The sequence below is a fragment of the Aulostomus chinensis genome, chromosome 23, assembly GCF_037954235.1.
Source record: "Aulostomus chinensis isolate RoL2024-O1b breed Wild chromosome 23, RoL_Achi_v1.0, whole genome shotgun sequence".
Taxonomy (NCBI): Eukaryota; Metazoa; Chordata; class Actinopteri; order Syngnathiformes; family Aulostomidae; genus Aulostomus; species Aulostomus chinensis.
Window position 1 is genome coordinate 2692673 of NC_141342.1, and position 25832 is coordinate 2718504.

The window sequence follows — 25832 nt, forward strand, 5'->3', positions numbered from 1 at the left end:
CCTTGTCCAATATAATTAGTGAGAACTTCTCACCACAGCCGGAGGTGGAGGGGATGTCCATCTGTACTCAAGTATGAAGTTCTCATTAGAAAATTTTACCTCAGTCACATTAGAACTTCTCCTTTTTCGTTATCAGCGGATATTTAAACTTGTCTGCTCCTAAATGCCATTTGAGTTGAAGATTTAGACTGAAATAAAACCAAAAAGCGGTCATGTGACAGTGCATGGGCTTATCATTTCCATAGTTTTACCTCTGCGGTGCAGATTGTGTGGTTTGTTCAGTTTGTGTGCTTGTCAACAAGATCACACACACACAAAAAAATCTTAGGAGGAAATTGATGGAACGTCAATCGAGGAAGGACCCACTATGTTTTGGGGCAGATCCATTAGCTTTCACTAGCTTTAGCATTGGTTTTTGGTTGTCGTTGTTGTTGTTGTTGTTTTTTACATCATTTTCTCTTGAGATTAAAGAAGAGATCTGAATTGTTATGATTTCAAACCAACACCACAATATTTGTACTTGTTTTTTTAACCTCAGTTACAATTTAATGCATTTTACATCCTAGTTCTGACATAAATTTGCTGAAATATTAAACAAATGAAATATGTATGAGTAGAAGTTGAATATTTCAAGCAGTTGAAATCAAAGCACACATTGCTCCTCATGAAAATGTCTGGTGAAAAGGTTTAAAAATAAAAGTAAGTCCCCTCAGATCATATTTATTAAATCTCTTGCTAACAAAATAAGTTATATTAAGTTATGCCATGAAAGAACTTAAGATGTCTACAGATCCCTACAAATATACCAGTATCTTTCTGATACCTTTGATGACCCTTGTAATTGTGTCGGTCACAGATTGTATTTCTGTATCAGATTGGTTTGCTTTTTACAAAACATTCTGTTTTATTTTTTACAAAAAGGTGCGAGAGTCCACATGAGGATTTCAATTTTATACCAAGATGCAGAAATGAAGGTTGAAAATAAAAGTTGATTTGGGCACAAGACTAAACTAAAAAAACAAAACAAAAAAAACAACAACAACAACAACAAAAACTTTGTACAAGTTTGTTCTTTTTTTTTTTCTTTTTTTTTTAACAGCAAACATTTTCAAGCAAAGGTGGCACCCAGTAATACAAAGCTTGCCTGCTTTCCAGGTCCATATTTGGCCAGCAAGATTTAAATCTTTGTGAAATTTTCACATATTTTCATGTTTTTATGAGAAGCGTTTTGTCATTTTACTGACTAATATCAATGAACATGTAGGTATTAATTGGGATTGTAATAGAAGTGATTGCGTGGATCTTGGTGGATGTCTGCTCATCTAGCAAAATGCCTATTTACATCCTCACATGACACTCTCTTTAACTTGAGGAATAATCACCAATATCATCTTTAAATCAGCAGCTGGAGGCAAACAACAAGAAGAAGCCGATGAACGTAATGAGATGAAAACAAAAAGTACACTCACTGCACTCAAGTACAGTAACTCAAAAGCAGTTCTTGTGTCACATAACAGTATTTGTACCCAATCCAGTCCAACGTGTCCTCCATTTTATTGATTTCTGAGGGCCAACACATGGATGAAGTGGTGTGTGTTTTGTGCAGGGTGTTGGTGTGTGAGATCCAGGTCATGTAAGGCTACATATTGGACTAAAGGTGCTTCTATTATTCTAATCCCAAGCCAGCACATCTTGGACACCAAATCCCCTCAGCTGAGCCACACGGAGGCTCAGGACTGATGATTGGCTTGAATATTTATTTTAAAACGATTTAGCCATGATCTCGTGGTCTGATTCTCATGGACTCGGTTCTTCAACTAAAAAGATCTCAGTGTGAGAAGGAAGAAGTCTGATGATTCAGAGCAGCTGTGTCCCAAGCTGCTTGCTTATTGGTTGATCAGAGCACCTGGTGACACAAAAAGGCTTGGCCTAGAAACAAGGAACAAAGACCAAGACACACACACACACACACACACACACTACATCATGGATTTCTACACTCGTGTACACGGACGACATTGTGTGCAGAAATTGCTCTGTCATGCATGCTCGGCGGGACTCCTCATGTCCAAAGCTGCCAGTCAATGCCAACACGATTACATATGCTTCAACACTGAAACATGTAAAGTAGGAATTACAGCCTTTATACCTTTTTGGATTTTCTGTGATCAAAAATATAGTCAAAGTGTTTGAGTATTGCACATATTTCTTTTTGCCAGGGCTGATGGTGTTATTTGTGCGATATCAGTGAGATGAAATGTAACGGCCCGTACGAGACACACTCGCTGAACCAGGCATCCTCTCTGAAAGCTGCGTGTGCTGCTCATATATGTAACTCATGCAGGAGGGGATTTTATGCAAATTTAGATTGAATTGTAAATTTCTCCAAATAAGGATGTTGTTTACTAGGAAAAAAAAGGTATTCTCGAAAGGATGCAGAGAAAAGCTACAGCCTTTTGATATTTAACCAAATTATCCATCCAATAATAATTTGAGCCAGACAGTTTTATCCATATCAATGCAGTGTTCGTCTTACTTGAAATGTATTGTGATACATGAGTCGCAACACATTTTTATCTGTAATGTCTGTATGCCATTATAACATACGTATTGCAATATTCTGCATAATTTTGTGAAAATTTCAAAATAAAGCAAAAAACTTGCTGTACACCTCGTGGGGAAATCTATTAACGTGTATATCCTGTATTATTAATCAGTCGAGCCAAAACTCTTCATTCAGAATTTACATTCAAAATTATTAAAAAGATCTATGCAAAGTTGAATGACATACGGTACGAGAGTCATGATGCAGTATCATGATATCAATACTAGGGAGTGGAATATTGATACTGTATTGAGTAAAAAGAAAAAACATTATCTTGTGTTGAGCCACCAATTTTATAAGACAGTCCTTGTAATTTTCCTTTTTAGCAATGTTTTAAAAAGTGAATTTAAAAAATAATCCAGGATCCGCCCCTTTATTCAGATGTGCTTCAAATCCTAATGGGTTCTTCCTTGCCCCCCCCCCCCCCCCCCCCCTCCTCGTTGCATTGTTATCTGTTTAATTGTTATTGCAACAGATGGCAAACAGCCTGGAGAACATCGCCTTCGTGGCAGAATTATTGTTTGATATCAAGTGCTCGTTTGTCAAAGGATCTCAAGTACTTGTGCATTTGTGAAATGCCTCCATGTTCCAGCTAGAAATATTTTTTGTGATATCTCAGGATGCTGTTTTTTTGTTTGTTTGTTTGTTTCAAATTTGGCACAAATATTCATGGGGACTAAAGGATAAGCTGGAAACATTTCGATGGTCGAGGCCACAGTGACGGCATGCTTCGCAGTGCACACATCCTTTATGTAGTGTTTGTTGTTCTGATGTTGAGTAAACTTAGTATCCTGCTGGTGTTTGTTAATTCTCTGTTTATTTGCAACTGCAACATTGCGGTTAACTAAGTGTGTTAGCCCTGAAGCAAGAATGTAGAACTCAAGTTCCACTGGTTGGATCAGCTAGTAGACTGTTGATGACATCGTCAGGATGAGTATTGAATGTCTCTCCATCTGACACAAAATGTCCTCTTTCTGCCCTCAGTAATTCAGCATGGATGACATAGTTGTGGCGGGGATATCAGGCCGTTTGCCCGAGTCCGACAACCTGGAGGAATTCTGGGAGAACCTCATCAACGGTGTGGACATGGTGACAGAGGACGACCGGAGGTGGACACCAGGTGAGTCCCCCTCACAATGCTGGATCTGACGTTCCAGGATTAGAGATGTGTGCATGTTAGGTTCCGTGGTGCAGCTTGTTTGAGTAAATGTTTTATTATCCTTGTGGCTTGTTCTGTTCGCTCACACAAAAACTAATGCACTAGGATGATTTGGACCAAATCAGTGGTACAGTACAGCATGGGCATCAGTGCAGATTTATTTGACATTTGCTCCAGGCCACTAGGGTGCTCCAGAATGCTAAATTTGAGCATCGTTTTCTGAGTTTATGGTTGCTTTCCTGATTCTAGATGATTTTGGAGCCTCTAAGTGCGATTATTGGTCTGTTGTGCTGTACATTTGTTTAACTGAGTAAAAAGGAACTATTGTTTATATTTTCTGTGGAAACAGCTGCTGGCCAAGTCTTAAATGTCACCTCTGATTATGTTGGTCATTGCTTTCCTTGATAATCTAAATGTGCTTTTTCCCCGAGTCATCCATCAATGCAAGGTGGTTAAAAAAGGGAAAGCAAGGTCTGAAATTAGTTAACACCCACATAAGTGGCCCCCAACACACTTGTCAGTATTTTTATGGTTGATAACCTCGTTGCATGGACCGCCAAATGGAGAAACAAGAGTGCTTAGTTCAGGGTGTGCCTAGCCTCTGACAATGTCAGTCAGTCGTCATGACGTCTGTATGTTGTTGTATTTGTTTTTTTAATCACGTAGCAATAATGATTTATCAGTCAAGTAGAAGCTTATTGGAAGGACAGCTTGTTGGTACATTAAAACTAGATGCGAATGAGAGTAAATATATGGGGAAATTTGCAAGAAATGGCAGTCTCGCTGCAGTGTGACTGGCTGTTGCTGCTGCTATGTGGCACAGAGTGGTGCATGAGCCAGCAAAGATGAAATCTGTTGTCTGTGACTTCTTCTGTAATTAGTTAGTAGGGACATGATCTGATCAGCCAGGCTGTCTGTTTTGTTTGTTTTTTTGTTGCTGTTTTTTTGCCAGAGGTGGATGAGGAGCAAATGTAGGCCTGTCATGCTTTTGAGATTTGTCACTGTGGACAGAGAGTGTTTTTCAGACGTCTCGAGACAGGAGCTGCTTTATCACAGAGAATTTGCTTTTGTAGCGTCTCCAAGTACAGCTGTGAAACCTGGGGGTTGACTCCCTGCATTAGCCTCTCAGTGCCACTCCTTTTTCCAGCCATAGCTGCCCAACTGTATCTGTAAAACAGGGTTGGTCATTTTTGGTAACCTGCAATGGTGTACAGTCCAAGCACTACACAAAAATGTTAAACTTCTCTTGTATCACAACCACAGGTTTAGAGTGCTTGAGTGTCTGTCTGTATGTGGGGATCATGTGGTCCATGATTTGGTGTGTGTGTGTGTGTGTGTGTGTTTTTCTTGGTGTGGCACTTCTTCTCGTAGGGGGAGGTTATTGGTATCATTGTTAAAGTTGTTGAGGACAGCTTCTCTCTCCCTCCCTCTCTCTCTCGCTCTCTGTCTGTCTGTCTCTCTCTCTCTCTCTCAGACGCACATGCACTCACGAATCTGATCAGCTTTTCTTGCATGTTTGTCTGTTGTGAGTGCAAACACTGAGCAATGCGACTTATTGTCAGTCATATGTTTAGGTAGGTGGCCATTTAAGCTTTGTAATGTCTGCTTCCTGTTGGACTCATTCAAAAGTGCTGCACAGGTCTGAGTGAACAGCTTTCATTACTCAGGTGAGCACTCACGTGCACCCTGTAGATAAGGGGCTTCTCCATCCTTCCCTTCAAACTTTGTATTTTAAGTGTTTATGATCATTGTCCAGTTTTAAAAGCATTTTTTAAACTGGTACTTATTTATAACCCCCACCTTTCTGAATTTGTTCATATTTCTTCGTTTAATGCTCTGTAATTTGTGCTCTTGGATTTGACAATTTGGATCTTAACTGACTCAGTGTTGTAGAATGAGTCCCGTTTTAATCACAAACATAATTCTGATAAAGATGTGACTTGTTAGAGGTCATACTGATAAGACCGAACTCTTCCTCTTGTGTTAACTTTGTTTTCGCTTTGCTCACTCGCTTGTCATGTTAGCAGGTCAAGCTGTAAACATTCATGACTTCGACAATTCAGTTTATGATTAGGCCGTAACCTTTTCTTTGCATTCTACATTTGCTGCAGACACAATTATTTGTCTGGAGGGCTTCAGAAGTTACATAATTGTTGCTGTCATTACGCCAACACTTATTTAGGACAAAATTAGGTTGATGTAACGATACCAGAATGGTTGGGATTTGGGCTCGCCAGCGCTGTCACATGTCACTGATTCCATTTGTGATATTCATGGATGGATGTCAAGACCCAGCCAAGGATAGGAGAATGTCCAGTTTGGGGGACCCTGGCATCACTTCTCTACTTTCGCTGGCCTCTTATCTCCTGCGGGCCCTGGGGGATTTTGCAACAGGTGTTGAGTAGTTTTCCTGAGAGTCAGCACCTCCAAGACAGAGGCTCTTTGACTGCTCCCTTTGGGTTGGAGTGAGTTACATCACAAAGTGAAGGATTAGTTTATTTATCGGACAGTTGGTTCTAAAAGAACAAATTACGTGGTTGGAAGTGCTGGACGTATTTCCATTGTGGCTGTTGTAATTAGATGCTGTGGAGGTGTTTTTGCACCGATAGCAGCTCAAAATAAATAATACAGCAAATGACTATACTAAAAATGTTCACTGGTCAGGAAAGAGAAACATAAACTCTGCATTGTGACCTGAGGGATGAGGTGTGGTGGGTGGGGTCAGCTGTAGCCTCCTGCTGTCCTTGTTTAGGAAACATCCAAATGTAGTCAAGAATACACTGGAAGAATAAATAATACATATTCCACCCAATGACCCAATTTGTGATAGGAGTCAAAAGATGGATGGCTCGACAGAACAGTATAAATAATAAACTTATTCAATACATGCAGTGTGTGTACCCCATAGCAAAAGTCACGTAACACATCCCAGCACATTTGTAAGGATGTTTATGGCTATTGACAATATTATTAGTATTCATAAGCAGGGTGAAAGTGGCTTAAAAGTCTTGCTTGAACTGTTAAAAAAAAACAAACGATGAAGTTTTACGGTTTTTAATCGTTTTTGGGTGATTTTTCTTAGAGTTTTTGGGTGTCTATTCCCCACACAACTGCAGCCCCCATAGCCCCACCCTTCCCATGCTACCCCTGGAAATGCTTTGAAAACTGCCTGTTCGCTGTTGTAGTGGGCAATTACTGTGAAAAGCAGACATGAAAAAACAGATCATCAATATCATTCAGTGATTTATTTAGCAAAATATCAATTTACACTTAAAAGTGAGTGACACAACACAAAACGTGGAAAATTTCAGGAACAATTACTAGTTTGATTTTGCCCTCTGTTTTGTTTTCTTTCTCTTTTTTTCATTCCGTGAAAGCAGCACGCGTGTGGTTTTAACCAATCAAAACTATCAATGCTGGTAACGTGACCCACGTGTCCGTCTGTCAGCCAACCAGAAACGCCTCGCATGCGGAGATGTTCTCATGGGCACGACTCCGTGTCAAGGCAGTTTCACACTGAACGCACAAGGCGCAGGCTGCGCGGGGGAAGTCCATTCATTGTGTATGTATGTGCGCTGTGACGTCACATGAGCGCAAACCAAACCCAGCAACTCGATACCGCTGCGCGTGCTTGCGCCCCACCCCGCGCAGCGCGCCGCGTCTGCCGCGTTCAGTGTGAAACCGCCTTCAGACGTCGTTTTCTTTATTTAATATGGGATTTTGACAGCTCCCTTCTCCTTCTGTTTTTTACGGTACTCCGTTCTGGCTGTGAATATTTTACTGGAACTGCATTCCGGCCTGTTCCGGCTCACTTTCACCCCTGTTCATAAGTGTGTTGAATTCACCACCTGTCATGTGGTGGGTATGTTGATGACCACTCGGCTTTCTTCCACATTTCCGCCTGTTTATAGATTTATTCCCCCGCGTCGATTCAGTACCTTTTTTTAATTCTGTCAAAATAATTAACAGACCATTTTTTCAGACTTCTTGTATTGCAGATGTATCAATTCTTCTAACTTGTGACAGCCTTAGGGAAAAAAGGCCTTTTTCCATTTTGCTTTACTTATTCAATCAGTAAATTATGTGAATTTCAGACCATCAATATGATCTATGACTGTCATCTTGCACTTTAGTTATTGACATTTAAAGGGAAAATACTTACAACCCATCATTTTAAGAGCCAGACAAGTAAATATATGTACCTCTCTCTCTGTGTGCACTATGTGTGTGTATTCCTTGGACTCACTGACAGCCTCAGCTTCCCATCCCGCAGTTGTCTCTAAGATTCCAAAGCTTGCAATTCCTCCTCTCTATAAATTCCAGCTTGAATAGATCAGGATCAGAGTCTTTGTTTGTTCAGAAGTCATCCTCCTCATCTTTCATGAAAAAGTCGGCCACACTGAGGAGCAGCGTTCGCGAAGTTTTGATGGGGCTTTTGAGGTGCTGCATCAAATCACTGGGCCTGGTCGGGAAAGTAGTTCCACATACGTCTCTGACTCTGATAGCAACAACTCCTAATTTAGTATTTTTACAGAAAATGCACAAGTTCTGTTCATTCAGGAAAAGACAGTTTTGGTGAAAAGTGTATCTGATGACTTTTTTTAAACAGCCCCTCCTGCCCCACTGCTAGAGGTCATTGCAGATAAGCAAACTAGCAGCCATCTGGTGGGGGTCTCGAGCACCATAATGCAAGCAAAGAGGAAACTGGGTTCTCTATCTGCTTGTCTTGCTCTAAAAATGATGGACAATCAAAATATTTCCCTAAAAAGTTGGCCACTTTCTTTAAATCAGACGATTGACAACTTTGATCACAGAACCTGCCTTTTTTTTCTTTTATGCAGCTGATAACTTACCCGTTTCCTGAGCACTAATAAGCTGTTCATCAACATTTAGCAGCTCAAAACATTCCTCTGTTTATTACTTTTATTTTTGTCCCCATTTCAATGACTTCACCTTGTCTCCTCTAGTGCTTCCACTCTGTCTTGTGTATTTTTTTTCCCCTCCTTCTCTGAATAAAAGGCTCATCCTTGAATGCTTGGCAGCTCACATTTTGATGCACTCAAAGGGTTGGACAAGCCAGCTGACACAGCAGAGACCACACACACCAGGCATCATGGGAAAGTAGGGGAAGTGAAAGGAAAACGGGGGAAAAAAATCCAGTCAGGTTCAGCTGGAGGGAGTTCTCATGTGGTTACAGGGAGCCTCGACACTAAGAAGCGGGTCATTATTGAAAATGGTTCTTTTATTCAGCAGGATGCTTCCAGCTTCAGTCTACATACAGTTGAACTAGTTCCCTCAGACCGAAAAACAAGTCTTTTGAGGGTGTCTTTATTGAAACAGGGAGAATGACAAGCAGTGTTGATGAGCTTGATAGCATCCTTGGTCATTGTCCCACCCCTGCCCTGCCCCCTGGCTCCTTTAGATAGACGTTTAAGGTTCATTTTCTCCCTGATTCTGGCTTTTAAGTTTTTAGCTTCCCGAAGAACAATACTTTACCATTTAAACTGAGTTTGTTATCAAAAATCATGTGGTGGATTGTGTTAAACCCTTTTAACGTGAAGAAAGTGCTTTAACATTCTATCCTCTTTGTAGAGTAATTGTTTAGCGAGCTCTCAGTGCTGTAGTTGACCACTCTGCTGTAATTATTGACATAAGCGTAGTTGGTTTCATCTCATCCAAACTGAGGAAAACACCACTCATCTTTCACTGTGGCTGCAGCTCTTCTTTTTTTCCCCACACCTCTCTGAAATGAAATATATTTAAAACTAACTGGCCACCACTCAAAGTGTATGAAGTTAGAAAATGTAGCTTTGCTTTCTATTCTTACTCAAGCCGATGTGTTTAGTTGTGGTGCTAAAACACAAAACGACCCCCAGCGTGTATCCCACCCAATCAAGAGAGCTTCCCGTGCATCTCCTAGTTAATGGCCTGTTGATTTGTTGATATTAATGGTTGACATGTTGTGTAACACAACATTCCTTTGAAGGACATCCTCACCATCAGCACTTACTAGCACATTATTTCCCCTCGGTGTTTCAGCAACCTAAATATTTCTCTCTTCAACTTCTTTCTTTGAGAGGATCTTTTGGAAAATGCCCTCTGCTGTGTTTGCTCCAGGTCTGTACGGTCTTCCGAAGAGAAATGGTAAACTGAAGGACATTAGCCACTTCGACGCAGCCTTCTTCGGAGTCCATCCCAAACAGGCCAACACCATGGACCCCCAGCTCCGTCTCCTGCTGGAGGTTGCCTACGAGGCCATTGTAGATGGAGGTGAGGACGCCATGAATTATGTCAGATTGTATAAAAAAAGCAATCATTGTATGTATGTGTGTTTGCTGGAGAACGAAACTATTTTGTAATGCCTTTGTCACCTTTCAATGGAGCAATGTGCAGAAAAAAAACAAGGGTTCATGATCTGCTGACTCATCAATATTATGCAGGACTGAACCCAGCTACACTACGTGGCAGTAAGACTGGTGTCTTCATCGGGGTGAGTGGCTCCGAGGCTGGCGAGGCCTTCAGCAGAGACCCAGAGGAGTTGCTAGGCTACAGCATGACTGGCTGTCAGCGCGCCATGTTAGCCAACAGACTCTCCTACTTCTTTGACTTCAACGGTACGCGCACACGCACGCACACACACACACACACACACACACACACAGTCAGCAGTTGCTGGGTAATGTCAAAAAGGTTTTTACTGCTTCACCTCCTACAGCCTGTGACATCTGCATCTCCTTGTACAGTTATCACGTGACGCTACAACACAATATCATGCTCTCACACACAAATAACGTTTTCAGACTCGAGCTGTTGGTTGACATTATTTGATCACTAGCCCAGTTTAAGATGTTTTATGTAACTTGTGTTTTGTAGCCAAGAAAGGGCCTAGATCGTCACACTAGTGTGTCTGTATCTGGACTGAATTGTAAGGCGACATGTTTTCTTTTGAACATGACAAGGATTAGAAAGCATTCCTGAACAAATGTTCTTGTTGTACTTTGCTTACACCAAATAAAACTTCTGTAACCGTGTTGGGGTGCATTTAGAGATGTTCTCATCACATCAGGGTTCCAGTGCTGCCACCATGCGACCATTTGTCTCTCTGCTCACTCCAAAGTGGATCTCTTTGTTTAACATGATCTGATCTTTAAGCCTCTTGGAATTTGGATAAAATGTAGATGGCATAATTATTATTACCACTCTGTTGTTGTTTGGCTGCAGCGGTACTATTTGGTGTTTGGGTTTATTTTTTCCACAGTCAAATTGAATTTTCAAATGAGAATAACATTTTCTTTAAGACTTTAAAATAAGGTTTAACATTGCTAATAGTTATGTAATGCCTTAGCATAATTAACCATTTGTTAATGTGCTCAGGGCACACTTCACCCTCGCCCCCCTCATCACACCTCAGTCATCCCCAGATTTTTTTATGCATTTTTGCTGTGACCCATAAAGTGGACATGATTGCAAGACATATTAGTTAGATCTGCATTTTGACTCTGATTGACGTATTTAAATTAATTTCAACGATTATGCAGCCTCTCACAGCCACTCCATGTCTTGTGAGGTTGCCTTCTGTCACATCTGGGTTTCTGGGTCTTCAGTTCTAACTCACCCTCCTGTATTTGTCCAGGCCCCAGCACTGCCATTGACACAGCCTGCTCTTCCAGCTTGCTGGCTTTAGAAAATGCCTTCCACGCCATTTGCTTGGGCGAGTGTGATGCTGCCCTCGTGGGGGGAGTCAATCTGCTGCTCAAGCCAAACACATCAGTACAATTCATGAAACTGGGTATGCTAAGTCCTGAGGGGACCTGCAAGTCCTTCGACTCTTCAGGTAAAAGTTTTGGCTTCCAATGTGTAGTTTGAAATCACATCTTAAATTTTTTTTCCCTATGTTACTCTTTTTACTGGGAATATCAATGTAATGTTAATATCTGTACCATTATGTCATCCAGGTAATGGATACTGTCGTTCTGAGGCAGCAGTGGCGGTGCTGCTGACCAAGCGGTCGGTGGCTAAAAGGGTGTACGCAACAGTGGTCAACGCTGGTAACAACACGGACGGATACAAAGAGCAGGGTGAGGAGGAACAGTTGGGGCCTTTGAGTTCTGAACCCAAGAGGAAGTCACAACAGCTTTATGCCCTGTAGAGAGAGATCTGCGTCAAGCAAGATGAGATGATGAGCTAGGAGGCCTGTGTGAGAATGTGGTCATTGTTGGGTTTTCATGCTTGTGTCAGCCTTTGATGGGAAAACATGAGTACAGATGCATCCTATTGTCCTGCCTCACAGCTTTGTTTTGCTCCCTCAGGTGTAACATTTCCTTCAGGTGAGATGCAACAGAGGTTAGTTCATTCTCTCTACCAGGAAGCAAACATCGCCCCTGAGCAGGTCGAGTATGTGGAAGCCCATGGCACCGGAACAAAGGTCAGTGCACATGCAAGAGCCTGCTGTTTTTATTCCATTCTTGATCTATTTTTGCTTTCCTGCATCTCAGGAGAGTAGGTGGTTAATAGACCAGTAGTGTCTTATCTCTGCGGCTTCTTGTGTATATGCAGGTTGGTGACCCACAGGAAGTGAACGGCATTGTTGGTGTCTTCTGTCAGTCACAGCGAGAGCCTCTGCTTATTGGCTCCACCAAATCTAACATGGGTCATCCAGAACCGGCTTCTGGTCTGGCTGCCATGGTGAAGGTGAGGGGAACACCTAAGTTATTACTTACTTATTCTACCTTATTCTTTATGTGTCGTTTAAACTTACTAACATTTAGTGTGATGTGTTTTAAAGAGAAGTGTAGCCTTTGTCACCAGTGTCTGTGTTTTTGTCCAGTGGGCCAAAACGAATACTTTGTTTTGCTGACAAACTGCTCTGGTGGGACACGGGTTGAAGGCTCCCTGGCTTTGGTGACCTGCCATTGCCGGGAAGGAAATATAAATTTCATTAATTTAAACATTTAATCTTGTAAACTGAGAAGATGGGAAATCTGAGGTGAGGATAAAAGAAATAGGAAGCCAAAAATTTAAGCAGGGGAATTTGCATTTGGACAGCTTGAGAGAGGTGGGACTAAAACTGGACTCCTGCAATTATCTGATAGAATTCTCATGCATATCAATCAAATTCACGTGTTTTGCAGCCAAGTGGAGAAAGATGACTCACCCTGTGGGACTAAAATGCAATTAATAGTGGTTTGGGAGTTGTTATGATTAGGAACATACTCTGTTATTAATAGTCAAGTCAAGTCAGTTTTATTTATTTAGCATCAAATCACAACAAAAGTTATGTCATGACACTTCACAGGTAGAGCAGGTCCAGTACCTCACTCCTTCAATGAATCTACACCCAACAATTCTCCATCAGCAGCACATCCTGCTACAGCGGTGACGATAACCTTCCTTTAACAGGAAGGAATGTGGAGCAGATCCAGGATCAGTGGGGACGGCCTTCTGCTTTGACCGGTTGATGGGAAAGAGAGCAGGAGAGCAGGGCAGAGACAAAGACAGATAATGGAGGAAGACAGACATGCAGAAGGAAAGGGAGGGGCAGAGATAAAGAGAGAGAGAAAGGGAAGAGACTGATGGACAGACGTGAGCAGGTGGAGCTACGGGTGGTAGCTTGAGCCTCTTCAGGTCTGCAGCCTCCTCCAGCAGCACCCAGGATCTGGGATGAGGGGAGCCCAAAGGAACAAGACGAGTTAGTAACACATATGAGTATGGTTTATGTATGACACATATAGGAGGACAGAGAGGAGGAGAGAGAAGCCCAGTGCACCATGGGAGACCCCCCAGCAGTCTAAGCCTATAGCAGCATATCTAAGGGCCAGCCTAAGCAGACCCAACTATAAGCCTGATCAACAAGGAAGGTCTAAGTCTGCTCTTAAAGGTAGAGAGGGTGTCTGCATTCCGGACCGGAACTGGGAGAGAGTTCCACTGGAGGGGAGCCTGATAGCTGAAGGCTCTGGCTCCCATTCTACTGTTAGAACTCTAGGAACCACAAGTAACCCTGCATCCTGGGAGCGAAGGGTTCTAGCTGGGTAATAGGGGACTAGGAGCTCTGTCAGGTATGAAGGAGCCTGACTGTTGAGGACTTTGTATGTTAGAAGGAGATACATAATACATATTATTATGTTTTATTGTCAATATTAAATTCAACTTAGATGCATCTCAGCTTTAGATCAGGTTTGCTGTCCACCGCTTGTTTAAATATCTGCAGATCAGAGACCATTTCATTAAAGATATTAAAGAAATATTTTCATGGTATTTAATTAGCAGGAGTAAAATTAGTGCTGAAAAGTGAATACAGCTCATCAGCAGTCTTTGCTAGGTGTGTTAACCTCACAAATACATTTTTCCCCACTGTGTCACTTCCTTGTGACTCAAAGAAGAAGAAAAAGCCAGTGATGTTGGTTTGTCATGAGGCTTATGGCGACTGAGTGCTTGGAACAGTAAAACTGTCTATTTAGAAACTCTCGAGGGCATCACCTGGTGTCATCCACGTTTTCTTTACAGCAAAAAGGACCACATGTATGCCCTCTTTGATTTAAGCTGAACACAAACTAACCAAAACTCTTGCAGTTTGGCGCTATTGTGCGGAAGTACAACATGTGACCAGCTGCCTCATTCATTTGAATGAATTCCATTTCGCTCATCCATTCGAAGTGTTTGATTACTGCGCATACAGCTGGCTAAAAAAGACATGGGTTGTACTTGACAATGTGCTTGAGTTTGTAAACTGTTGATGTTTCTTGACAGTTTCTTCTGTCCTGTTAGCCATCAGTCACCTTTCACTTCAAGCTATAGCATTAGTAAATATATGAGTCTGTCTGTTTCTGCATTCTGGTGTCACAAAAAATTAATTCAGGAGGGGAAAAATATTTATTTCAAGCTTTTTTGAATTTGTTTTTATTTCATGTTGAGTACGTAGAAGTTAAAATACACTTTTTTGGTTGAAGTATCACTTATTGATTTGTTTTGCACTTTTGTTTGATTTGATAACAGAATTTTATTGTTATGATCTGTACAATTTATACTAAAAACATTGAAATTGTGCTCTTTCTCTTTGTTTCTTCTCAAATGCTTCATGTAGGTGTTGCTTTCTCTGGAGCGAGGTGTCTGGGCTCCCAACCTGCACTTCAACAGTCCTAATCCTGACATTCCTGCCCTCACTGATGGTAGAGTTCAAGTTGTTGACCGGCCTATTCCCATACGAGGGGGCATCATAGGCATCAACTCCTTTGGATTTGGGGGTTCAAACGTTCATGTGATCCTTCGTCCCGCTGAGAGGAATGCTCCAAAAACAGCTGACGTTGCTGCGGGGCCGAGGGCCTTCCCTAGGCTGCTTCAGGCTTGCGGCCGTACAGAGGCTGCTGTGAACACCTTGCTTCAAAAGGGGAAGGAACACAGTGCTGATGACAGCTTCCTGTCATTGTTAAATGAGGTGTCTGGAGCTCCCACTGCCAGCATGCCCTTCAGAGGTTACACTCTGATTGGCTCTCAGACTGACATCACGGAGGTAGAGCAGGCACAGGCCAGCACCAGGCCACTCTGGTACATCTGTTCAGGTGAGGCTTTATGGGCTCTAATCTCAATAAAAAACATTGCTGTTGAACATGTTCAGTTCATGGAAAATCCATAATATTGCAGAAGGAAATGTTACTCTTGATTTTTTAAGTGTTATTTTTAGATACTTTACTTGCATTTTATGAGTGTAGAGATCTTAGTCCATGTTGAGACTTGGTATTAACAGCGATCTGTAGAGGTAATGAAGTCTGTACTCAAAAGGGTACTGACCTGTTGCTCCCGATTTCTGACTCACATCAAATCAATCTGTACCAAAATTGTATTAACTGAGAGCACATTTAGCGGAGAGAGACAGAGGGTCTGTGTGGAGTCACTGTGTGAAGGGAGAGAGTAGTCACACAACCAACCTGGTCATGAACCCAGTTCCAGAAGTGACAAAACATGTTCAGTGACAACAACAGCAGAGAGCCAGGGTCGTTGGCATGATATCAGCTTGCAGCTCACACACTGGGCACACCTCCGATGACATCATCGAAAGTTGTCCCACTTCTGACACCATACGTAGCGATGGGAGAGGGCAGTTACCCCACCCTGGTCTTGAACTCACTGATCACTCTGACAAAGAGCCAGGCTGACTGGATGTGTTTGCATACAGGTTACAAATATCGCTGGCTTCTGGAGAAAGAAAATGCTAATCTCTCACAATATTAGAAAAAAAAAAGATTAATCTTTGGAATGAGACTTTTATAAATTCAGATCTTCTTTGACCTCACACAGATGGCTCCTCTCAGTGTCTCTGTATTGTTTCTCCAGGAATGGGGACACAGTGGGCTGGTATGGGCCGCAGCCTCATGCAACTGCCAGACTTCAGAGACTCCATTCTGCGGTCAGACACAGCCCTGAAGGACACTGGTCTGGTGGTGTCTCGTCTGCTCATGAATGCAGACGAAACTACATTTGAAGATACTGTTCATGCCTTCGTAGGACTTGCAGCCATACAGGTAGAGGGGAGATGACATGTTGCTGTGCCCTCACACCAGAAGATTCTTGATCGATTCAAGCAGTTGGCTTAAAGTCATTTTCAGTGGCACGAGTGAGGTGCAAGTTCAGCAGAGTTTAACTTATTGCATTTTAGCTGCAGTACCGTGAAGGTAGCAACCAATAAAAGGTGGGGATCTGATCTTCCCACAGTAACTGCTAAATTATCATGATCTGCTCAGTTTCATAATCATTGCAGAAGCCATATTCTACATCATTGTTATTGTTACTGTACTGCAACTCACCCGCCCAGAAGACTGGTAATGAGCAGGCAGCCACCACAGCACCCACTAAGGATTTTAAATATATTGGTGTGAGTGAACAGTTTGGATATGAGAGGCCTGGCATGTGTTTGGGGGACATAAGCTCAATGGTTTTATGATTTATCAATGATTTTATCTGTCCATAAGGTTTGGTTAAACTTTGGGGTATCAACATTAAAGCAACTGGACAGTATTAATGTAATTTTTAAAAATTAAAAGAACACCAAAACGTGGAAGTGGGCTGATGTTTGTTCTGTGGCTCTCCTGGTTCCAGATAGCTCAGATTGACCTGCTCTCGAAGCTGGGTCTGAGGCCTAACGGCATCATTGGCCACTCAGTGGGAGAGCTGGCTTGTGGCTACGCTGATGGCTCCCTCAGCCACACTGAGGCCATCCTGGCCGCCTACTGGAGAGGTCGCTGCATCCAAGAAGCTAAACTTCCTCCTGGGGGCATGGCTGCTGTGGGTGAGATGGAGCACTGATTCTTTACCATTACATTTAATAAGCTAAGTTCCTGAAAATAATTTCAAATAATAAACTTGCTAACCTTTTGTATTCTCTCCAGGGTTGACCTGGAAGGAGTGTATGGCACAGTGTCCTAAGGGAGTGGTCCCAGCCTGCCATAATGCCGAGGATACAGTCACCATCTCCGGCCCTCAGGTTTGACACTTGATCACACTTCAGCTCTGCTGTCCCATTTTCAGAGAGCCAAACTGATTTTTACCACCTGACAACACTGAACAACCTTTAGCAAAAAGCAACTTGCAGACTGCTGCCTTCTATATGCTCGCATGGGGATGTTTGCATTTGGTGGTTACTGCAGGTTTGGAAATTCTTCTACCTTGAAATGTGCATAATTCTGACAGAAGACAAAAAGATGGAAGGGTAGAAAGAGAAGAAAGCAGAATAAATCTGCACTGACTGTAGTAGCGACAACACAAATGATGTCAAGGTACTCAAATCAGTTGGTTAAAAATAAAGTCAGATTTGCTAAAACGATAGTGACATGGTTAATCTCTCTCTAACCTTGTAGTTCTGACCAGGTCCAGAATGATGGGTGGTAACATGTTGCGTGTTTTATCAGGAGGCCGTCAGTAAATTTGTGTTGGAGCTGAAAGAGCAAGGGGTGTTTGCAAAAGAGGTGCGCAGCGCTGGTGTGGCCTTCCACTCCTACTACATGGAATCCATCGCTCCAGCCCTCCTGGCTGCTTTGAAGAAGGTAAGCAGGTCTTCTGTGTTTCAGTGGTAGAGGGTGAAGCTCTGATATTTACTGGGCATTCGTCACATGAATAATGGACTTGACAATGTCTGTCATAGAGTTCACACATGTAGCACATAACAGTATATTGTCCATGTCAGTTGCATTCTTGCTTACTGCAACCTTTATTTTTTCACTCAAACATTTATGATATACAAATTCAGGATTATGTATTTGCTGCTTTACATCTAGCACCTTCAATACTACGTCTGCGGTTGCCTATTTTGCATGTTTAGATATTGCGAAACCACATCAAATGTTGATGTCCTCCTGTGTGTAGGTGATCAAGGAGCCAAAACAGCGCTCATCCCGTTGGGTGAGCACCAGCATCCCTCAGTCTGAGTGGGACAGTCCCCTTGCTCTGTACAGCTCAGCTGACTATCACGTCAACAATCTGGTGAGCCCCGTACTGTTCCAGGAGGGTCTCAGCCTAGTGCCAGACGATGCAGTGGTGGTGGAGATCGCACCTCATGCTCTGCTGCAGGTACGAGTCTCAGATGTATCAGTCGAAGGTGTGACTTCTTTTATTTGCACAGCACGTTCAATTAGAAATGTCTTATGTATACATTTTTTACACTTACTCAGGTTGGTATAATGTGATCCGTAAACTTTGTGCGACAATTACTCAAGGACAATTAAGTATAGTTCATAACGTAACCTTTAATTTTATAACATATATCACTTAAATTCCATCCATCTTCAACTGCTTATCCAGAGTTGGGTCAGGGAGGCAGCAGTTTCTAGCACAGGATCCTGGAACTGGTGTCATGTCACACAGCAAGTTAACATCTATAGAATTTCGGCATTTTAAACCAGTGACCTGGACTAGAGATTTTTTTTGTGTGCATGTTTTCTACTTCCTGTCTTCTCCCTCTCACAGGCCATCCTGAAACGCAGCCTGAATAACACATGTACAGTCCTACCACTTATGAAGAGAGGCCACACCAACAACCTGGAGTTCTTTCTCTCACACATTGGAAAAATCTACATGAATGGGTCAGTAGACGTCTGTCTCGTGCTGTTTGCATTTGGCTGTGTACTCTTAGGGACATGTAACATTAGAATTTCTTTCTTCTACCTCTCTAGCATCAATGTGGGTGCTAATTGCCTCTGCTCTGAGGTGAAGTACCCGGTACCGGTTGGTACCCCTATGATCTCCCCCCTGGTGAAGTGGGACCATGCCCAGACGTGGGATGTCCCCAAGGTGGAGGATTTCTCCTCTGGCTCAGGAGGGTCCAATTCTGCCGCTGTCTACAATATCAGTAAGAAATTAATACCTGACTTCCAAATCTATGAATCTGCTCTCTTCTGCCATATTTCTCATTTCACTGACCACCTTTCTGTGTTTGGTGACCAACTCTTTGACCAACAACAGACATAAATCCAGAGTCTCCAGACTACTATCTACTTGGACACTGTATCGATGGGCGTGTCCTCTACCCAGCGACTGGTTACCTAGTGCTGGCCTGGCGCACTCTGGTGAGAAGTCGTGGACTTGTCATGGATGCCACTCCTGTAACCTTTGAGGACGTCACCATCCACAGAGCCACCATCCTACCTAAGAATGGTGAGTGAGGGAGAAGGGTGGGAAAACAAGATGAGTTTATGTTGGTGTTTGGTCACGTCTGAAAACATTTAAACCCACCATCATTTTTAATCCATCATTCATCTAATATTCCTAAAATTCTTAATTCCTCTGATACGATACCTTATTTCATTTTTAAGACAAGTTCCTCTGTCTTCTCTCGTCACCTTTTTGTTCCCTCCAGGCTCCATCCAGTTGGAGGTACGTCTGATGCCCTCCACCTGCAAGTTTGAGGTCTCAGAGAATGGAAATCTCACCGTCAGTGGTGCGTGGTTTTTGTGTGTTCATTGCTTGAATGTGTTGAGGATATGGCATAGACCCAACTTGTGTTCTAATCCATTGGTTCTCAAACTTTTTTAACCAAGTACCTTGGTTTAACTTCAGAAAAAATTGAGCTCTCCAAGTACCACCATTATGACAAAAGTTGAAAATACAGTTGCATAGCAACTCCGTTGAGCTACAGCAGGGGTGGGCAACATATTCTCTCAGAGGGCCCCACATCGGCCAATCTAAGGGAGACATGACACACCAGCTGGAGTCTGTTCATGGATCTGAACTTGTTTTCAACTGTACGTGTCTGTCTGGTGAATTCTGAAGTTACAATGAAAAGATTCACTTGTTGGAAATGACTGATATGTGTTAATCTATTGATCACCATGAAACACATTGAATTATGTTATAAATATGTGAAAATAAGTAAGTGGTTAGAGCCTTTGACATCAGTGCTCTCTTACAGCATGAATCAGCAGACAGCTGAAACCTCTGTTGGTGTCATGCTTAATAGCATACACACTCAGTACAGGCTCCTAAAACACACAGGGTGCAGTGGCTTCTGCTCTTGCTGAAGGTAGCGACACTGCACCAGCTGAGTGCTGTTGAAATGTACACGCGGTTGCTATGTGAACGAGTTGCTAAAAAGTTTTAGATTCATACACACCAAATGTATCTTGCAGTAATCAGAGGAAATCATTGTCTCTGGTTAATCTGTAGAGGTTAGCTGCGAAGAAGCGTGTGCTCATCCTCAGGAAAATGTAGGGGTGGGAGAGTTTGGGCTCTTCAGGGAGCTCCAGCTTCATTACGATCACTTCTACAGGTTATTTCAGGGTGAGCACCACCAGGATGATTTATTTCTTTAATCGCCATCGCAGTGACGTACGATTACGATAATGTACCTTCAAGGTTATGACACAGTCTGTTGGTTAATCTTAAATGGCTTAATTTTGTTTCAAAACCCCACATAGGCAACTATGGTGGTTTTTAATTTGTATTTTTCATGTTGGCACAGGCATTTCATTGAAATGTGTTAGTTAACATATGTGTCCACCTTGTTTTCAGGTAAGGTGAGCGTCCTGGAGGATGCAGCTCTTGATTCCTTCCATAGTCACATAAGCCCGCAAGCCAGCAGTGATGACAAGGACCCCAAGATGAAGCTTCAGTCACATGACATCTACAAGGAACTGAGACTACGTGGCTATGATTATGGGAAGACATTCCAAGGCATAGTAGATTCCAACAATGCAGGTAAAAATATCCATAACTGATTTGATTGTGATAGGAACAGAAAACTGAGTACACAAGAAAAGAGCCATTATATAACCACTGTACTAGGGCTTTAACAAATATACAAATGTTGAGGTTGAAGCAACCAAATAACCCAGAATGTATTTTACAGTACCAGGTAGTTGTGGGCAGAGATTTTGAACAAGGCTAAAAGCTGTTTCAGTGTTTTGTCCTTGTATTGTTGTTTGATAAAGCTTTTATATTTTAATAGGTAGCAAAAGTAACAGTTTAGATTTCAGTGGTGGTTCGGTTTCACAGAACCATCAATACATCCAAAGACACTGTTTGGAACAAGGCAGACACTTCGAAACAAATACATGTGAGGTGGTTGGATTAACCATCTCTCCACCGCAGGCTAACTTCAGCCTGCAGCTAATTCTTCAGATCATCAAATTCTCACAGGAGCCAACACCAGTTAGTAGACGAGTGAAAATATCTTGTTCATGGAGAAAAGTCTCCGGTTGTGTTTTTTCCTCTGCTTTCAAAGAACAGATGCTGTCCAGTTCTTGTATAGCTGGTTATATACTGTAGCTGTACCTATGCTAACCTGTCCAGGAGATGCTATAGTTCTTTTCAACCAACACTTAAGAAGATTGTTTCTTGTGTGATCTGTTGAAAGCATCCCGGTCTTTTAAGGATCTATTAACTTTGTGAAAGTTGTCTTTATAAAGCAACATGCGCCCAGTGTATGGAAATCAGCATCTGTGACACATGATCATGATTGCTTGTCTTGTGTGGAAAAATCCATGTCAGAATAGCATTGTTATCCCATGATTTTCCATAAAGACTGGAGGATTTACACAGACTGCAAAAGAGGAGGCTCAAATGAACATAATGTAAAGCTTTTTTTTGAAGTGTTTGGAGATGGAAACAAGCAAAATACAAACCACAGTACCTCCATTTAAAAATTAGTTTGGGCAGACAGTGGGAGAAGGTCCAGATAAAGATATATTTTTCTCGAATCAACCTCTATTATGTGAATGACTGTTTACAGGAGACAGGGGGAAGCTTCTGTGGACAGGAAACTGGGTGACCTTCCTGGATACCATGCTGCAAATGCTTGTGGTCGGGCTTTCAGGCCGAAGTCTGCGTTTGCCAACCAGGATTCGCTCAGTATGTGTTGATCCTGCTGTCCATCTGGAAAAGGTCCACGAGTACACAGATGGAAAGCAAGGTGTGTTCCCCTGTCTTCTAGGACTGTTTGACTTTTTGACGTGTTAATGCACAATTGGCTGAGATAAAATTGTTGTACAGGAATGCAGTTGATGTATACAATACACAAGTCAAGTGATGAGTTTGCATGCACGGATTTTTGCAGACAGGTCACTGTGAGGTCACTCACATCTGCACATGAAACAAAAACCATGACTTTGGCTGTCTTGAGTTAACCCTCAAACTCTTCTCTCTATCTTTCTCTTCGATAGCCGTGACTGTCAACGTAAACCGTTGCCTTGATAAAATTATTGCGGGAGGAGTGCAGATCTGCGGTCTGCATGCAACAGTTGCACCCCGTCGGCACCAGCAGCAGAGCCCCCCCACCCTGGAGGAGTTTGTGTTTGTCCCTTATGTGAAGACCGACTGTCTGAAAGCCAGTGGGAAACTTGCAGAGCAGCTGAGGCTCTGCAAAGGTACTGCAGCTAAACCCTTTTAAGACAGAAACATTTAATATGAAGCTGTGTTTTATGGAAATTAAATTCCTGAAATCAACAGAATTTCGATTTTCTTTCCCTAAAGGATTCATTCAAAGACTGCAGCAAAAGTTGGCCCCTCATGGTGTCAATCTCTCTATACCTGGGCTACAGGGCATGTCAGACAGTCCTCTTCCCAGCCCTGAGCCCTCTGAGCCTGGGCTGGTGAGGCTCCTGGCCCTGCTCTGTGACCTGGAGTTGAATGGAAACCTTCGCTCTGAGTTAGAGCAGATGGTGGAAAAAGAGAGGGTGTGTCTACTGCAGGACAGCCTGCTGCGGGGCCTGCTGGATGACCCGGCCCTCAGGCTCTGCGTGGATACTGCCATGGAAAACAGCACACCTGGCAAGATCAAAGTCCTGGAGGTAAGTGAGTAAACCTCCAGAAAACACAATCCTGCCTGATCCAGATGCTGAATTGTTTAACTATTCTACCACCTCCAATGATTCTCATCACCCCTCTCCTTCCAGGCACTTTCCAGCGATGGTCAGCTCTTCTCTCATGTGATAGAACTCCTCAACATTCAGCCCGTATTACGTGTGGATTATGTTGCCACAGCAGCCAATCTGGATCTTCTGGCCCCCCATCAGACCACTCTGGAAGAGCTGGCAGTCACCTCAGCTCAATGGAACCCTCTGCTGGCCCCGTGTCCTGGAGGCACAGTAGGGGAGGCAGACCTGGTAGTGTGTAACCATGCCTGGGGCCCACTAAGAATAGATGCCAGCACACTGGTTACAAATTTGGCTTCTGGAGCCAAAAAAGGGGGATTTGTTCTCCTTCACACGTTACTGAAGGGGGAGACTCTTGGGGAAACTGTTGCCTTCCTTTCCAGCAACAGTGAGAGCAGCTGTCAGCAGGGATTGCTCACACAGGTCAGTGGAGGCAGAGTCAAAGTCATGATAACTCATGAATTTATAATTTAACCCTTAATAAAATGGAAGTAATAATTCATCTTTTGTACTTTTTTCTCTCTCTTTTTTGACACTGAATATTCTTTGACAGCCCTATTGTCTGGTATTAAATAAACAGAACAAATTTGGCTTCTGCATTTCAATTGGATTTTAAATCAAACCTGGCTTCTGGAAATTTGTCTTTGTTTGCTATGAAATAAACAAAAAACAAAAAAAATGCAATTCTTCATGATATTGAACGGCAGTACTTCAGTCAAATTAGCACATTAGCATACTCAACATAAGTGGTATTAAATTTGGTAAAGTCAGATGCATCAGATAGTCTTTTTCCCCGTACACTCTGAAACGCTGGTGTTGATTGTCTCTCTGAAAAGAAAAAAAAGACCGCATTGTCAGGTGAGACACAGTTCTAGACTGGGCGAGAGGTTGAAAGAGGAGAGAAAAAGAAACGCAGTAGTGTAGACATACTGTAGTTTGACAGTCAGAGAGGATTCTGTCCTAATATCATTGCCCTCCTCTTGCTAGGCCCAATGGGAGAAGGTGATCTCTGAAGCATCGCTCAGCCTGGTGGCTGTCAGGAAGTCCTTTTATGGCTCCGCCCTCTTTCTCTGCCGCTCCCAGTCACCTGCCAAGCAGCCTGTTTTCCTCCCTGTAGACAGCACTGACTACAAGTGGGTGGACACACTTAAGGTGAGTTCCATAAATTTCTGTGGGTTTTTTTTTTTTTAAGCAACAAATACCCGTTTTTCAACTCAGTGATTGTAAAAGGGAGATGATTACCACTTTATACTGATGCTTATAAAGTCTTTTGGAGAACAGTTTCCTTGTGGGTTCAATCATTTACTGTATGTTTCTTTCTTTGATTGTATGGCAGACAATGCTTGCCGAGCCCTCGGACTATCCAGTGTGGTTGACTGCTACGAAGGCCCACTGTGGCATCATCGGTATGGTCAACTGTCTACGGCAGGAACCAGGTGGCAACCGAATACGGTAGGACACATAAAAACACACTCCACCATATCTGCACTAGTATAGAAAGAAATCCCAAATCTGCATGAAAACGTTTCAGAACATCCACAATGGATCCAAAATTAAATTTGAGGGCTTGTGACAATCCAACAGACTCAAGGGTGGACTGATTGAGATTTTGGTGGTCGAAGGCCACTTTGACGTCACATCTGTCCTGTTCTTGTGAGCACGATATCTCAGGAACACCTGACAGGAGTTGTTACATCCCACGCAAACATGCGCCTGGAGTCAGTGATGAACTTGTTAGAAGTTGACGGTTAGGGCTCAAGGTCGCCGTGACTCCACAATTCTTTGGCTATTACTTAATAATTCACATGTTGGTCAGGAGAAAATTTCACACAATTGTCTAATGGGACAAAATGATGAAGTTGAAATTTTAGAACGGTCAACAGCAAACAACTGAGACTGTAAGACAAGTGTCTTAGTGATGATACAACATACATTAACTTTTGTCCAACCCAGGTTTTTCAGGGATTCATATCTTATTGGCTGCTTTGAGCATATGATTATGTTCCGTTCTAATGTCCAATGGTGCAAGAACATTTTTGTACTCTTGAGGTGGTCTTTGCCCTTTTCAGAAAGAGTAAGTGCACAAACAGGAGATGGAAACACTTTTTAATGAATAAGCTCTGAAACAGTAAATTTTCAACTCTCATAATCAACCAGCTGATTCTGCCTTCGTCATCTTTACTGATTTTCCAAAACTTCATCACTGGACAGCAACAGCATGGCTGTTAGTGGCTGGTACTTTAGAGCAATTACAACTTTTTTCAACTGAAATTAATTCCTCGACTTAATAAGTTATCTTTGCCAAGACGTAATGTGATCATTGGTACTGATTTTTTTCCTGTCAGCAGGTTAGCAACAGATTAGCCTGTACTTCCTGAAAGTTACCATCCATCTTTTTGCACCACTGATGAATGCTATGTGGTCATTATGATAGCATGTCATGAGTTTCTTCTTGTTTCTTCTTCAATATCACCAGCTGTGCATTTGTGTCCAATCTGAATGAGTCCTCGACGGCACCAGGCCTCCAGCGGGACCATCCATCCATGCGGTTGGTGCTTGAGGGGGATCTAGTCATGAACGTGTTCAGAGACGGATGCTGGGGCGTCTTCAGACACCAGCGCATCGATCTTGGTACCCAAATATCAACGCTCTCTGTCTGATCCAGTTAGGCTGATTTTTTTTTTTCTACAGGCTACAGATACACGACCAAAGTCAA

At 42.6% G+C, this 25832-nt stretch overlaps 1 protein-coding gene across 1 annotated transcript in view; it reads left to right on the plus strand.

Moving 5' to 3' along the window:
- The window catches only part of fasn (fatty acid synthase), a 40481-nt gene that overhangs the window by 3054 nt on the left and 11595 nt on the right, over nucleotides 1–25832 (plus strand). The window contains exons 2-26 of the mRNA XM_086194447.1: nucleotides 3590–3725; nucleotides 9882–10034; nucleotides 10205–10378; nucleotides 11398–11598; nucleotides 11720–11842; nucleotides 12074–12189; nucleotides 12321–12455; nucleotides 14845–15319; nucleotides 16092–16279; nucleotides 16854–17043; nucleotides 17144–17238; nucleotides 17663–17797; nucleotides 18117–18320; nucleotides 18717–18832; nucleotides 18923–19098; nucleotides 19212–19403; nucleotides 19606–19686; nucleotides 20757–20942; nucleotides 21976–22155; nucleotides 22406–22609; nucleotides 22716–23032; nucleotides 23138–23539; nucleotides 24104–24268; nucleotides 24453–24568; nucleotides 25593–25747. Of these exons, the coding sequence (XP_086050573.1) occupies nucleotides 3599–3725; nucleotides 9882–10034; nucleotides 10205–10378; nucleotides 11398–11598; nucleotides 11720–11842; nucleotides 12074–12189; nucleotides 12321–12455; nucleotides 14845–15319; nucleotides 16092–16279; nucleotides 16854–17043; nucleotides 17144–17238; nucleotides 17663–17797; nucleotides 18117–18320; nucleotides 18717–18832; nucleotides 18923–19098; nucleotides 19212–19403; nucleotides 19606–19686; nucleotides 20757–20942; nucleotides 21976–22155; nucleotides 22406–22609; nucleotides 22716–23032; nucleotides 23138–23539; nucleotides 24104–24268; nucleotides 24453–24568; nucleotides 25593–25747 (4606 nt within the window). The 5' untranslated portion in view covers nucleotides 3590–3598. The remainder of the gene's footprint in view (nucleotides 1–3589; nucleotides 3726–9881; nucleotides 10035–10204; nucleotides 10379–11397; nucleotides 11599–11719; nucleotides 11843–12073; nucleotides 12190–12320; nucleotides 12456–14844; nucleotides 15320–16091; nucleotides 16280–16853; nucleotides 17044–17143; nucleotides 17239–17662; nucleotides 17798–18116; nucleotides 18321–18716; nucleotides 18833–18922; nucleotides 19099–19211; nucleotides 19404–19605; nucleotides 19687–20756; nucleotides 20943–21975; nucleotides 22156–22405; nucleotides 22610–22715; nucleotides 23033–23137; nucleotides 23540–24103; nucleotides 24269–24452; nucleotides 24569–25592; nucleotides 25748–25832) is intronic.